This window comes from Mustelus asterias, chromosome 29 (genome assembly GCF_964213995.1).
Source record: "Mustelus asterias chromosome 29, sMusAst1.hap1.1, whole genome shotgun sequence".
NCBI lineage: Eukaryota > Metazoa > Chordata > Chondrichthyes > Carcharhiniformes > Triakidae > Mustelus > Mustelus asterias.
Window position 1 is genome coordinate 14,732,101 of NC_135829.1, and position 14,791 is coordinate 14,746,891.

At 47.6% G+C, this 14,791-nt stretch overlaps 1 protein-coding gene across 2 annotated transcripts in view; it reads left to right on the plus strand.

The window, feature by feature from the left end:
• Window positions 1-5,356, plus strand: part of LOC144480541 (neuroplastin-like) — a 76,596-nt gene extending 71,240 nt beyond the window's left edge. For both annotated transcript variants that reach the window (XM_078200116.1, XM_078200115.1), the window contains 2 exons: window positions 863-937; window positions 4,463-5,356. In XM_078200116.1, the coding sequence (XP_078056242.1) occupies window positions 863-923 (61 nt within the window). In that variant the 3' untranslated portion in view covers window positions 924-937; window positions 4,463-5,356. The remainder of the gene's footprint in view (window positions 1-862; window positions 938-4,462) is intronic.
• The last annotated feature ends 9,435 nt before the right edge of the window (window positions 5,357-14,791 follow it).

Genomic DNA, 14,791 nt, shown 5'->3' on the forward strand with positions numbered 1-14,791 from the left:
CTCTCCTTACGGATGCTGCCAGACCTACTGAGATTTTCCAGCATTTTCTCTCCCGTTTTTCCCACTGCTTGAGTTGTGGGGAGAAAGCTTCCGGCCAGTGGATAAGAGTACATTTTGTACCAATTATTACCTCATAGTCCACAGTACAAGATTCAGCAATTCCCAATCACCTGAAATATTTGGATGTCAATAAGTTGAATTCAGGCTGCAGTTACTAATCTATACACTAATATTTTAGCAGCTCTGAGCTCCCCTCAGTATGCTGTGCTCGGTGTGGGTAGAGTGGTTTCACTGCTGACTTCAATACTGAAGGGGACAGTGAATTGAGGTGTGCCAAGAGTTTGTGGGGGGGGGGGGGGGGGGGGTGAATCGGGGTGCACTGTGGAGGGGGGATGAGTTGGGGTGTGCCCTGGAAGGGGGGAGGCACAAATTGGGGTGTGCTGGCGGGGAAGAGGGGGGCATGAATTAAGGTGTGCCCGGGGGGGGCGGTGCAAATTGAGGCATGTCCTGGTAACAGCGACTTGGGGGGGGGGGGGGGGGGGGGTGAATTGGAGTGCACCCTAAGGGTGAGGGGTGGCAGTGAATCGAGGCACGTCCCGGGGAAGATGGGGAAAGGAGTGGTAAATTTGGGCATGTCCTAAGGGGGAATGGAGAGCGGTGAATTGGGCATGCCTTGGGGTGAGGGAGGCTGATCTCTTTTCCCCCAAAATGTACAAGGCTGTGTGTGTTTTATACAGTAACCTTTGTTTTTGGATCTTCAGTTATTTTTATTCTGAGTTACATCATCTCACATTGTAGTCTGTATAACGAGTAGCATAAATAGCTCTTAACCTGCTGGATATTTTCATGTAATTTCAAACAGGAAAACCAATTCCACAAACAATCATAAGGATAAGAACTTGCGTCAACGGAACACCAACTAAACCTTGGTTGTCAGGTAAGTTCCATTTTCCTTTATAATTTTAGACCTGGAATTATTGTGCATTTATTGGGCTTAATATTTCAGATAGCAAACTGCATACATTCTCTTTGCTTCCCAGTCGCTTGGAAAGGAACTGAACATTCTGTTGCCAATTCTCAGTCGGTCCACCATTTGCAAAAGCTAAAAAAATGAAGCCCTTTGTCAAATGTCAGCCATTCTATTTTTAACTTGCTTGAGCTGATTCCATTTGTTACACAATTGTTTTAGATCTTCACATTCCACAGTGTCAAGCTGAGGCAACTGGAGACATGAACACAATAAAAACAGCAACCAATGCTTAAATATTCCTGACCGCAAAGGGATTTGGTCCAAAAGTGACACATTTTCAAACATTCATAGAATTCCTACAGTGCAGAAGGAGGCCATTCGGCCCATCAGGTCTGCGCCAACCACAATCCCACCCAGGCCCTAATCCCATAGCCCCTCATATTTTACCCTGCTAATTAATGCCCCTGTCACTAGGATTAATATAGCATGGCCAATCAACCTAACCCGCATATCTTTTGACTGTGAGAGGAAACTGGAGCACCGGGAGGAAACCCACGCAGACACGGGGAGAATGTGCAAACTCCACACAGACAGTGACCCGGAATCGAACCTGGGTCCCTGGTTCGGTGAGGCAGCAGTGCTAACCACTGGGCCACCCAAACATGCGGGTTTCCCCCATAACTTTAAAGGCATCATGAGTTCTAAGACGAGGAATCTCTGATATTTCTCTTGGCCTCTTCCAGAAGTGAAAGTCAAGAATGCTGATTACAGCATTGTAGATTCTATTTTCATCACCTGCATTCCATAGCTAATGTTTCGTTTGCAATGCCATGTGTGAATTTAAAAGTTGTGGAGTCAGAGACTTATTTGATCAAATTACTGAACAAAGTTCATTAATTAAGGGGTGGCACAGTGGTTAGCACTGCTGCCTCACAGCTCCAGGGACCCAGGTTCAGTTCCGGCCTCGGGTGACCATCTGTATGAAGCTTGCACGTTCTCCCCATGTCCGCGTGGGTTTCCTCCGGGTGCTCCGGTTTCCTCCCACAGTCCAAAGATGTGCAGGTAGGTGGATTGGCCATGCTAAATTGCCCCTTAGTGTCCAAAGATGTGTAGATTAGGTGAATTGGCCATGGGAAATGTGTGGAGTTACAGGGACAGGACGGAGGAGAGGGCCTGGGAAGTTGTTCTGTCAGAGAGTCGGCGCATACCCAAGGAGCCGAATGGCCTCTTCTGCACTGTCGGGATTCTATTATTCTAAAGTTAGATTAGTTTGGCGAATGGCTGTCCTGTGTATCGATTACACCATGAGAACTGTTTCCCAATCTCCAATCCCTTTGTGTCTAGTTTCCAGGCAATGATTATTTGAGTAACCTACAGGCAGCTTCAATGTCAATTCTGCTTGGTAAAGTTTGAACGAGCTGGGTCATCCTTGTGCTTTCTTCAATTCTGAGAGCCTCGCGATGTTCCTCCCTGCTCAGAGCCCTCATCCAAAAGCATCAATTTAACTTGTGATCGTAGTTGTGGTATTCCAAATGCGTCCCCTTCAATTAGTTGAGGTAATTTGGTGAATTGGAGCCAGTGAGGCCTCCAGCTGGATCGGTGCAGATGGGGGCGAGAACATTGAAATCTTCACTCCCAGAAGGATGTGGAGGCTTTGGAGAGGGTACAGAAAAGATTTACCAGGATGTTGCCTGGTATGGAGGGCATTAGCTATGAGGAGAGGTTGGAGAAACTTGGTTTGTTCTCACTGGAGCGACGGAGGTTGAGGGGAGACCTGATAGAAGTCTACAAGATTGAGAGGCGTGGATAGTCAGAAGCTTTTTCCCAGAGTGGAAGAGTCAATTACTAGGGGGCATAGGTTTAAGGTGCGAGGGGCAAGGTTTAAAGGAGATGTACGAGGCAGATTTTTTACACCAAGGGTGGTGAGTGCCTGGAACTCGTTGCCGGGGTAGGTAGTGGAAGCGGATACGGTAGTGACTTTTATGGGGCGTCTTGACAAGTACATGAATAGGATGGGAATAGAGGGATATGGTCACCGGAAGGGTAGGAGGTTTTAGTTCAGTCGGGCAGCATGGTTCGTGCAAGCTTGGAGGGCCGAAGGGCCTGTTCCTGTGCTGTAATTTTCTTCGTTCAGGAATGTCTTGTGAGGGGCATCGTCAGTTGCTCTCTCAATTCAAGAACTTTCTTGAACAGAGTGAGTAAAGCAGAGCTGCATCTTTTTGAAGAAATCATAGAAATCATAGAAACCCTACAGTACAGAAAGAGGCCATTCGGCCCATCGAGTCTGCACCGACCACAATCCCACCCAGGCCCTACCCCTATATCCCTACATATTTTACCCGCTAATCCCTCTAATCTACGCATCCCAGGACACTAAGGGGCAATTTTAGCATGGCCAATCAACCTAACCCGCACATCTTTGGACTCCAACACAAATGCGCCTGTCCATAATTCTCACATTGCTAAGTTCGACAATCCAAAAAAAGCTAGAGGAATCTATGAAACCCAGGAATTGCCCCTCGGTTTGACCGTTTGCCGTGTTGCTTCTGAAATTGTTTTCTGATTTCAATCAAGTGCAGCATTCTTAAAATCCAAAGCCTTGAGATATATATATAGTGCAAGACTAACAACTGTTCTTGCAGCGATATTTATCCCTATTTGTATCTAAGTAATTGGCTGTCCAATGTAACTAAATAAATTGGCTTGTGATCTCTGCAGAAATCAGGAGTCAAGGTGAATCTGTCCATTGCCATGCCAATCCTAATCACCTGTCCTGTTCACTGCAGCCCATTCCTGTTGCGTTTCCAATGAGTTGTGGCAAATCTGCTCTTGACGACTTACAAATTTTGTTTATAATTTTAGGTGTTTGTCCCCGGGATATCCCCACTGCGGTTTATCCCAGACTGCTATTTTGCCCATCTGCCCAAATATGGGGTCCAGACAGTTGTGGCATGTTTGCTAGTTTTTATTTATTAGTGCCATAAGTAGGCTTACATTAACACTGCAAGAAGTTACTGTGAAAATCCCTTAGTCACCACACTCCGGCACCTGTTCGGGTACACGGAAGGAGAATTTAGCATGGCCAATGCACTTAACCAGCACGTCTTTCGGACTGTGGGAGTAAACCGGAGCACCCGGAGGAAACCCCACAGACACGGGGAGAATGCGCAGACTTTGCACAGACAGTGACCCAAGCCGGGAATCGAACCCGGGTCCCTGGCGCTGTGAGGCAGCAGGTGCTAACCACTGTGCTTGCATATGAATCGTTAAATATAAGTTAGCTTTTTATTCATGATAAAAGTATCCATGCTTGTAACTATTCAGTAACTGTCTGTTCTGACTAGTTCATGGCTTAAGATTAATCTTGCCTTGATGTGAATGCTTGATATATATTCTTAAACCAAGAAACTTCTGTTGACTGTCTAAAGTCATGGTAAATTAAATTTGGTCCACGTGCAAAAGAATAATTGATTTTGTTTTGAATCTTAACAGAATTTTGGATTTCTGAACATCATTATCAAATAGCGTGGGCATCAGTCGAGGACTCTCGAGATTGTTGGTCTGAATGGACGGGTTTTAACTTCCCTGTTATCTAAGAAGGAAGAAGATGACTGTGTGAAGCATGTTTTGCCTTATTCAATCTCTCCTAAAGAATAAAGTATTAAGAAGATCACTTTGCAAGTTTAATTCTGATTATTTCAAATTGACTAGGCTGTACTTTGGGCGCTTAATGTGCTATCTATTGATGCTTGAATTTACTTTTCCCACCTCCCTGTCCCTCACCCTGTAAACCTCTGTGGATGCATGCGGTGTTTTATTATTGCTGGTGCCCTCGTTCATAACATGCTTCATCATGTGTTGGGCTCACTAACTCCACGATTCCTTCCATTCTGTCCTCTGAACGCCTGCGCAATATCCGTCACTCCTATGGTATTTGTTTCAAATTTGTATATATTGCAAATTTTAGTGTCAGGTAACTCAGAACATATAACAAAATGATGTATATCTTATTGCACTGATCTGGTAAAGGATAAGGCTAAAATATCTAGCTCTTCCACAGAATGCCATTTCACAAGCCCTGTTCTCGATGTCGCGTTTTTATGTAGTTACTGCATGGTAGTATCCGATGCAAGTTTGAAGGAGCGGTTTATCATTAGTTTTTCCTTTGTTCTTCTAAATTACTGGTCTGAAACCCTCCCTCTGTTTTGTTTGGACACCAAAATAAAGCTTTAATGTTGTAACTTTATTTTTCCTTCAAGAAGAGTAATTTTGGGTGTGGAAATGCATGAGATTGCACATTTACCTGCAATTATTATAATCGTTAATCTCAACTCCATGTACAGTATGTCGACCCACTGATTTTTAAAAATAAAGACTGACACTGAACACCAGGTTACTTGCATGAGATTTGTTAAGGAGAAAATTTATTAAGACATTGCGTTTTGAGTGCGTGGCATTTCCTTTTGAGAACTGATGGTGACACAATCTTCGGATACCGCACTGGAATTTGAATAACTAGTTAGTACAAACACTGGTGCTTCAAGAAAAATCTATCAATTCCCAGTATCAAAGTAACACGTTGCCTCACCATACAGCATAGTGGCACAGTGGTTAGCAGGGTGGCACAGTGGTTAGCACCGCTGCCTCACAGAGCCAGAGACCCGGGTTCAATTCCAACCCTGGGTGACTATCTGTTTGAAGCTTGCACGTTCTCTCCGTGTCTGTGTAGATTTCCTCCGGGTGCCCCGGTTTCCTCCCGCAGTCCGAAAGATGTGCAGGTTAGGGGGATTGGCCATGCTAAATTGCCCCCTATTGCGTCAAGATGTGCAGGTTAGGGGGGATTGGTCATGCTAAATTGCCCCTTAGTGTCCCAAGTTGCGTGGGTTAGCAGGGTAAATAAGTGGGGATATGGGGAGAGGGCCTGTGTAAGATGCACTGTTGGAGTGTCGGTGCAGACTCAATGGGCTGAATGGCCCCCTTCTGTGGGGATTCCATAAAGAGGCCACAATTGCCTAAAAGCTTTACTGAAAGCTCTTCATCCGATAGCTAGAATTAGTCTCCTTATTTGATCCGTCCCTGTACCTGTTCATGACACCTTAAAGGGAAGAAATGCTAACCTTGTGTTCAGAACACTTTCCTGCATGTCTGACGATTGGAAATATAATGGTAAATGCATTTGTAACCCATCGTAAAATCTTGATATCCATCACTTTAGGCTGTCTTTCCTCCTCCACCCAGTAAGCAGCACTCTCACTTCTGAGACAGATTCTTGTGGGTTTACACCCCACTCCAGAAGCTTGGGCCGGGTGGCACAGTGGTTAGTGCTGCTGCCTCAGAGATCCAGGGCCCTGGGTTCGATTCCCGGCTTGGGTCACTGTCTGTGCGGAGTCTCCACATTCTCCCTGTGTCTGTGTGGGTTTCCTCCGGGTGCTCCGGTTTCCTCCCACAATCTGAAAGACGTGCTGGTTAGATACATTGGCCGTGCTAAATTCTCCCTCAGTGTACCTGAACAGGTGCCGGAGTGTGGCGACTAGGGGATTTTCACAGTAACTTCATTGCAGTGTTAATTTAAGTCAACTTGTGACACTAATGAATAAACTTTAAACAAATGCTTTTAAAAAAACTTAGGCAGACAGTGCAGTGATGAAAGGAGTGCTGCATTGTGGATAATGCTGTCCGGTGATCTGTGAACCCATCTGCTCCCAGCTTTACATGAAGGATCCCATGGCACTATCTCTCAAAGGAGAGCAGGGAAGTTCTCCCAGGTACCCTAGCCTATAGTGCATAAGTTCATGAGATATAAGAGCAGATTTAGGCCACTCGGTCCATCGAGTCCGCTCTGCCATTCGATCATGGCTGATATGCTCCTCATCCCCACTTCCCTGCCTTCTCCCCATAACCCTTCAGCCCATTACCAATTAAAAATCTAACTCAAATTTAGTCACTGTCCCAGCATCCACCGCACTTTGGGGTAGCGAATTCCTCAGATTCGCAACCCTTTGGGAGAAGTAGTTTCTCCTTAACTCTGTTTTAAATTTGCTAGCCCTCAGCCTAAGACTATGACCTCTTGTCCTAGAATGCCCTACAAGAGGAAGCATCTGTTCCACGTCTACTTTATTCATAACTTTTATCATCATGTGTACCTCGATTTGATCTCCCCTCATTCTAAATTTGAGAGTATCGGCCTAAACTGTTCAATCTCTCTTCTTACGACAAACCCCTCATCTCTGGAATCAATCCAGTGAACCTCCTCTGAACTGCCTCCAATATCACTACATATTTCCTCAAATAAGGGGACCAAAACAGTGCACAATACTTGTCCTTTAACCAACACCAGAAAAACAGATTATCTGGTCACTTGACTCATTGATGTTTGTGTGGCCTTGATTTGTGATAATTGGTTCTCCTGTTGCCCTACATTTCAACCGTCCCTTGAGTAGGACTATCCCAGGAAGACTGATTCTAAAAGGACTCTTTGTTCAGTGTCGCAGTTCAAGAGCTACACATTCTACCCAGTAATTAGGACATGGAAAACAGTCTTGGGATATAGCACATACTTTTCACAAGAATACGCTGAAACATAAACCAGAAGGACATAGAGTAACAAAGGTACAATGTAAAGACGGCAAGGAGTGTGAAACAGGTCAGGATCATTGTGAAGCAGACCGGGAGCAGTGTGCAGCAGGTTCAGATCACTGAAGCTGACCCAGAAGAGTGGGGGCGGTGAGGAGGAGGGGAGGGTGGGGGGAAGGGAGGATGGAGGAAGGAGGGGAGGGTGGGGGGAAGGGAGGATGGAGGAAGGAGGGGAGGGTGGGGGGAAGGGAGGATGGAGGAGGGAGGGTGGGGGAAGGGGGGAAGGGAGGGTGGGGGAAGGAAGGGAGGGTGGGGGGAAGGGAGGGTGGGGGAAGGAGGGGAGGGTGGGGGGAAGGGAGGGTGGGGGAAGGAGGGGAGGGTGGGGGGAAGGGAGGGTGGGGGAAGGAGGGGAGGGTGGGGGAAGGAGGGGAGGGTGGGGGGAAGGGGGGAAGGAGGGGAGGGTGGGGGGAAGGGGGGAAGGAGGGGAGGGTGGGGGGAAGGGAGGAAGGAGGGGAGGGTGGGGGGAAGGGAGGAAGGAGGGGAGGGTGGGGGGAAGGGAGGAAGGAGGGGAGGGTGGGGGGAAGGGAGGAAGGAGGGGAGGGTGGGGGGAAGGGAGGAAGGAGGGGAGGGTGGGGGGAAGGGAGGAAGGAGGGGAGGGTGGGGGGAAGGGAGGAAGGAGGGGAGGGTGGGGGGAAGGGAGGATGGAGGAAGGAGGGGAGGGTGGGGGGAAGGGAGGATGGAGGAAGGAGGGGAGGGTGGGGGGAAGGGAGGATGGAGGAAGGAGGGGAGGGTGGGGGGAAGGGAGGATGGAGGAAGGAGGAGAGGGTGGGGGGAAGGGAGGATGGAGGAAGGAGGGGAGGGTGGGGGGATGGAGGAAGGAGGGGAGGGTGGGGGAAGGGAGGATGGAGGAAGGAGGGGAGGGTGGGGAGGATGGAGGAAGGAGGGGAAGGTGGGGGGAATGGAGGAAGGAGGGGTGGGGGGGGAAGAAGGAAGATGGGGAAGGGAGGAGGGGGTGAGGGGGAGTGTGGAAGGAAGAGGGAGGGTGGGAGAAGGAGGGGAGGGTGGGAGGGAGGAGGAGGGGGGGTGGGGAGGGAAGGAGGTGAACAGCCAGCAATCATGGTCCACATCAGTACCGTTGACAGGGCTGGAATGAGGGCCGCAGTCATAATTTAGGGATCTAGGTAGGAAGTTAGCAAGCACAAGCTCAAAGATAGTAATCTCTGTGTTACTCCCAGTACCATGCGTGAAATGAGGGTGGAGTTGGAGAGATGATGCAGGAGGAATGGCTTTAGATTTTTGGGACATGGGAATCAGTTCTGGGAGAGCTGGAATGTGTCCAGGTTGACTGGATTGCACCTAAACAAAGCAGCGACCAATTTCCTTATGAGGTGAATTGGTGAGGGACATGAGGTGGTTGAATTAAATTGGCAAAGGTGTGGGAACCAGGTGGTAATATGAAAAAGAGATACCAAGGTGCAAAGAATATTGCGAGTGACAAGTACTAGAATAGGAAATAGCAAATGATAAGGTGAATTTAGCATGAGAGGGGGGGGGGGGTAATGGAGTCGATATTAGGGTTAAAGTGCATGGATGTGAATGTGCAGAGTATGGTAAATAAGATCGGTGAGTTGCAGACACAGATGCTCACATGGAAATATGAACTGTGTCGAAAACATGAACCTGGTTCGAAGTAGGACAGGGAATTATATATTCCTGAATGCAAGGAAAGATGGAAAAGGGGGGTGTTGCAGTATTAATTGAGGAGAACATGGCAGTGTTGGAGTGAGGATATTCCAGAGGGGTCAAGGACAGAATCTATTTGGTTGGAGCTGCATTGCTCAGTGTAATCTAAAGACCAGCGGTTAGCACTGCTGCCTCACAACGCCAGGGACCCGGGTTCGATTCCCGCCTCGGGTCACTGTGTGGAGTCTGCACATTCTCTCCATGTCGGCGTGGGTTTCCTCCGGGTGCTCTGGTTTCCTCCCAGCATGTTTCCAGTCAAGTGCAATAGGAGGCACTGCTATACCTGGTTCTTGGGAATAGTATAGTCCAAGTGGATCAGTTGTAAGCATGGATTATTAGTGATCATTGAATCATAAAGTTCAGGTTGGCTTTAGAAATGATCATTTGGGACAATATTAATAGCCACTCAGGTTCGTGTGGATATGTTCAGGGCAAATCATGTTTAACTTCATAGAAGTCATGGAAGTGCAGGAGCAGGCCATTCGGCTACACCGGCTCTCTGACGTGGCCCTATTCCCATAACCCTACTAATCCCCCTATCCTACACGTCCTTGGACACTAAGGGTCAATTTAGCATGGTCAATCCACCTAACCCGCACATCTTTGGACATTTAGGGACAATTTAGCATAGCCAATCCACCTAACCTGCAGATCTTTGGATACTAAGGGGCAATTTACCCATGACCAATCCACCTAACCCGCACATCTTTGGAGTGTGGGGGGAAAGCTGAGCACCCGGAGGAAGCCCATGCAGACAGGGGGAGAACGTACAAACTCCAACAGACAGTGACCCAAGGCCGGAATTGAACCTGGGTCCCTGGCGCTGTGAGGCAGCAATGCTAACCGCTGTGCCACCCTTGTCCCTCAGTGAGTCAGGATGTGTAGGTTAGGGGGATTAGCAGGGTAAATGCGTCAGGTTATGGGGATAAGGCCTGGGTGCAATGCTCTGTCAGCAGGTCTTTGTGGGCAGAATGGGCCAAATGGCCTCCTCCTGCACTGTAGGGATTCTATGGTTCAATGGGATAAATATAGATAAACTAAATGTGAATTATATTTTAATCTGAACTCATTGCATTGTTGAATGTTCACAATATTTCTGCATCCTGCTTGCAGTTTAAGAGGAAACAGTTTCAGATATTTTACTAAATTAATGGCCAAAAGAGACAGTAAGAGGCAATATTCCGGCTAAACACCCATCACATCCCCCTGGTGGTTTAATGGATTATTGCATCTCTCCAGTGTGTCGCCAAGTATCACTGGAATATGACAAGGCTCCATTATCTCAAGCTGGTGCTGAATGAGATGCTCCAAATCAGGGCATCAGCAAGGTTTCTAACTGAAGCAGTCGGGATTCATTGCTAGACGGTTGGAATTGGAAAGCAGAGATGTTAAACAGTACTGGGTGCGCAGAGATGTTCTCCCAACTGAATATTGGGAAGATCAAAGCCATTGTCTGCAGTCCCCACCTCAAATTCCAGCCCTCTTCCTGGGAGCCGTCTGAGGCTGTGTCAGACTGTTCCCAACCTTGGTGTCACAGTTTATCCCAAGATGAACCTCCAACCACACATCCGTGCCAACATTAAAACTCCCAATTTCCAACTCCATAGCATCATCTGACTCCATCCCTCCCTTTGCCCATGTGTAACTGAAACTCTTTGCTATCTCTCAACTATTTGACTATTCTAATGAGCTCCTGGCATGTCTCCCATCTTCGACGTGGCACAGTGGTTAGCACTGCTGCCTCACAGTGCCAGGGACCCGGGTTCGATTCCCGGCTTGGGTCACCGTCTGTGTGGAGTTTGCACATTCTCCGTGTCTGCGTGGGTTTCCTCCGGGTGCTCCGGTTTCCTCCCACATTCCAAAGATGTGCAGGTTAGGTAGATTGGCCATGTTGACACCAAGTCCTGTTCCCCTGTGTGTCATTGACAGATGTCCTATCTCCCCTATTTACCAAAATTCGCTGGACTCTGGGGCGGTTCCCGCAGATTTGAAAATAGCAAATGTGATGCCACTATTTTAAAAAGGAGGTAGACAAAAGGCGGGTAACTATAGGCCGGTTAGCTTAACTTCTGTCGTAGGCAAAATGCTTGAATCTATCATCAAGGAAGAAATAGCGAAACATCTGGATATAAATTGTCCCATTGGTAAGACGCAGCATGGGTTCATGAAGGGAAGGTCATGTTTGACTAATTTGGTGGAATTCTTTGAGAACATTACATGTGCAGTGGACAATGGGGAACCTGGGGATGTTGTGTGTCTGGATTTCCAGAAGGCATTTGACAAGGTGCCGCACCAAAGACTGCTACATAAGATAAAGGTGCACAGTGTTATGGGTAATGTATTAGCATCGATAGAAGATTGGTTAACTAACAGAAAGCAAAGAGTGGGGGTAAATGGGTGTTTTTCTGGTTGGTGATCAGTGACTAGTGGTGTGCCTCAGGGATCAGTGTTGGGACCGCAATTGTTTATGATTTACATAGATGATTTGGAGTTGGGGACCAAGTGTAGTGTGTCAAAATTCGCAGATGACACTAAGATGAGTGGCAGAGCAAAGTGTGCAGAGGACGTTGAAAGTCTGCAAAGGGATATAGATAGTCTAAGTGAGTGGGCGAGGGTCTGGCAGATGGAGTACAGTGTTGGTAAATGTGAGGTCATCCATTTTGGTAGGAATAACAGCAAAATGAACGATTATTTAAATGGTAAAAAATTGCAGCATGCTGCTGTGCAGAGGGACCTGGGTGTCCTTGTACAAGAATCACAAGGAGTTGGTTTGCAGGTGCAGCAGGTAATTAAGAAGGCAAATGGAATGTTGTCCTTTATTGCGAGAGGGATGGAGTTTGGTGCTGGTGAGGCCACACCTGGAGTACTGTGTACAGTTTTGGTCTCCTTACTTGAGAAAGGATATACTGGCACTGGAGGGGGTGCAGAGGAGATTCACTAGGTTGATTCCGGAGTTGAGAGGGTTGGCTTATGAGGAGAGACTGAGTAGACTGGGGCTATATTAATTGGAATTCAGAAGAATGAGGGGGGATCTTATAGAAATGTATAAGATTATGAAGGGAATAGATATGATAGAAGCAGGGAAGTTCTTTCCACTGGCAGGTGAAACTAGAACTAGGGGGCATGGCCTCAAAATAAGGGGAAGGAGATTTAGGACTGAGTTGAGAAGGAACTTCTTCACACAAAGGGTTGTGAATCTGTGGAATTCCCTGCCCAGTGAAGCAGTTGAGGCTACCTCATTGAATGTTTTTAAGGCAAGGAGAGATACATTTTTGAACAGTAAAGGAATTAAGGGTTATGGTGAGCAGGCGGGTAAGTGGAGCTGAGTCCACGGAAAGATCAGCCATGATCTTATTGAATGGCGGTGCAGGCTCGAGGGGCCAGATGGCCCACTCCTGCTCCTAGTTCTTATGTTGGCTCCCATACTCTCGAGGGAGTGCAGCGAAGGTTTACCAGGCTGATTCCGGAGATGGCGGGACTGATATATGAGGAGAGATTGACTAGGTTAGGATTGTTTTCGCTGGAGTTCAGACGAATGAGGGGGGAATCTCACAGAGACTTATAACACTCTAACAGGACTAGACAGGGTAGATGCAGGGAGGACGTTCCCGATGGTGGGGGGAGTCCAGAACCAGGGGTCACAGTCTGAGGATTCGGGGCAGACCATTTAGGACGGAGGTGAGGAGATATTTCTTCACCCAGAGAGTGGTGAGCCTCTGGAATTCATTACCACAGGAAGTAGTTGATGCCAAAACATTGAATGTATTCAAGGGGCGGCTGGATATAGCACTTGGGGCAAACGGGATCAAAGGTTATGGGGAGAAAGCAGGATTAGGCTATTGAGTTGGACGATCAGCCATGATCGTAATGAATGGTGGAGCAGGCTTGAAGGGCCGAATGGCCTCCTCCTGCTCCTATCTTCTATGTTTCTATAAATGGGAAATGACGTGATTTTAAAATTCTCATCCTTGTTTTCCAATCCCTTTCTAAACTCGTCCCTTCCTATCTCCACCCTCACAGCCCTGTGAGATTTGTGTGTTGCTCTAACTGTGGATTCATGAACATCCCCTACTTTAATCACTCCAGCATTGGTGGTTGTGCCTTCTGCTGTCTGGGCCCTAAGCTCTGGAAATCCCTTCATAGAATCATTGAATCCCGACAGTGCAGAAGAGGCCATTTGACCCATCGAGCCTGCACCGACCCTCTGACAAAGTATCGTACCCAGGCCCTCTCCACCCCATCCTATCTCCGTAAGGGACACACAGGGGAACAGGACTTGGTGTCAACATGGCCAATCCATTTAAGCTGCACATCTTTTGGACACTAAGGGGCAATTTAACATGGCCAATCCACCTAACCCTCACATGTTTGGATCACTAAGAGAGAATTTAGTATGGCCAACGGACCTAACCAGCACACCTTTGGAGTGTGGGAGGAAACTGGAGCATCCGGAGGACCCACGCAGACACAGGGAGAAGATGCAGACTCCGCACAGACAGACACCCAGGACCAGAATTGAACCCTGGTCCCTGGCGCCGTGAGGAAGCGGTGCTAACCACTGTGCCTCATTTTCCTCCTTAAAGACATTCCTTATACTCTACCTCCTTAACCAAGCTTTTGATCATCTGTCCGAATATGTCCGGCGATTGCTGTAACATTTTGCTTCATAATGCCACGGAGAAGCACCACCAGGGAGGCGTGGGAGGAGGATAAACACCGGCATGGAAATATATAGAAACTAGAAGCAGGAGGAGGCCATTCAGCCCTTCGAGCCTGCTCTGCACTTAATTTTGATCATGGCTGATCATCGAATTCAATATCCTGATCCCGGCTTCCCCCATATCCCTTGATTCCTTCAGCCCCAAGAGCTATATCTAATTTCTTCTAGAAATCACACAACATTTTGGGCCTCAACTACTTTCTGTGGGAGTGAATTCCACACATTCTCCACCCTCTGGGTGAAGAAATTTCTCCTCACCTCGGTTCTAAAAGGTTTATCCCTTATCCTCAATCTATGGCCCCTAGTTCTGGACTCCCCCACCATCGGGAACATTCTTTCTGAATCTACCCTGTCTAACCCTGTTAGAATTTTATAAGTTTCAATGAGATCCCCTCTCACTCTTCTAAACTCCAGTGAATACAATCCTAACCAACTTAGTCTCTCATATGACAGACCTGCCATCCTGGGAATCAGCTTGGTAAACCTTCGCTGCGCTCCCTCTATAGCAAGGACATCCTTCCTCAGATAAGGACACCAAAACTGCACACAATACTCCTGGTGTGGTATCAAGTCAGGTATCATGGGATATTTCAGGGAGGGAGGTAAATTAAATGTTAGCCAGAGCAGTCGGACCGAATGGTCTCTTTCTCTGCCCTTCACTCAGCACTTGGCACTGTCTCTCGCCTCATGACATTGAATGCAATAGTGGGTGTGTGAACTTCCGTTGAACTTGGGAAAACACCCAGCTGCACAATTATAAATACAATCCTTCCAAACATGGCTTA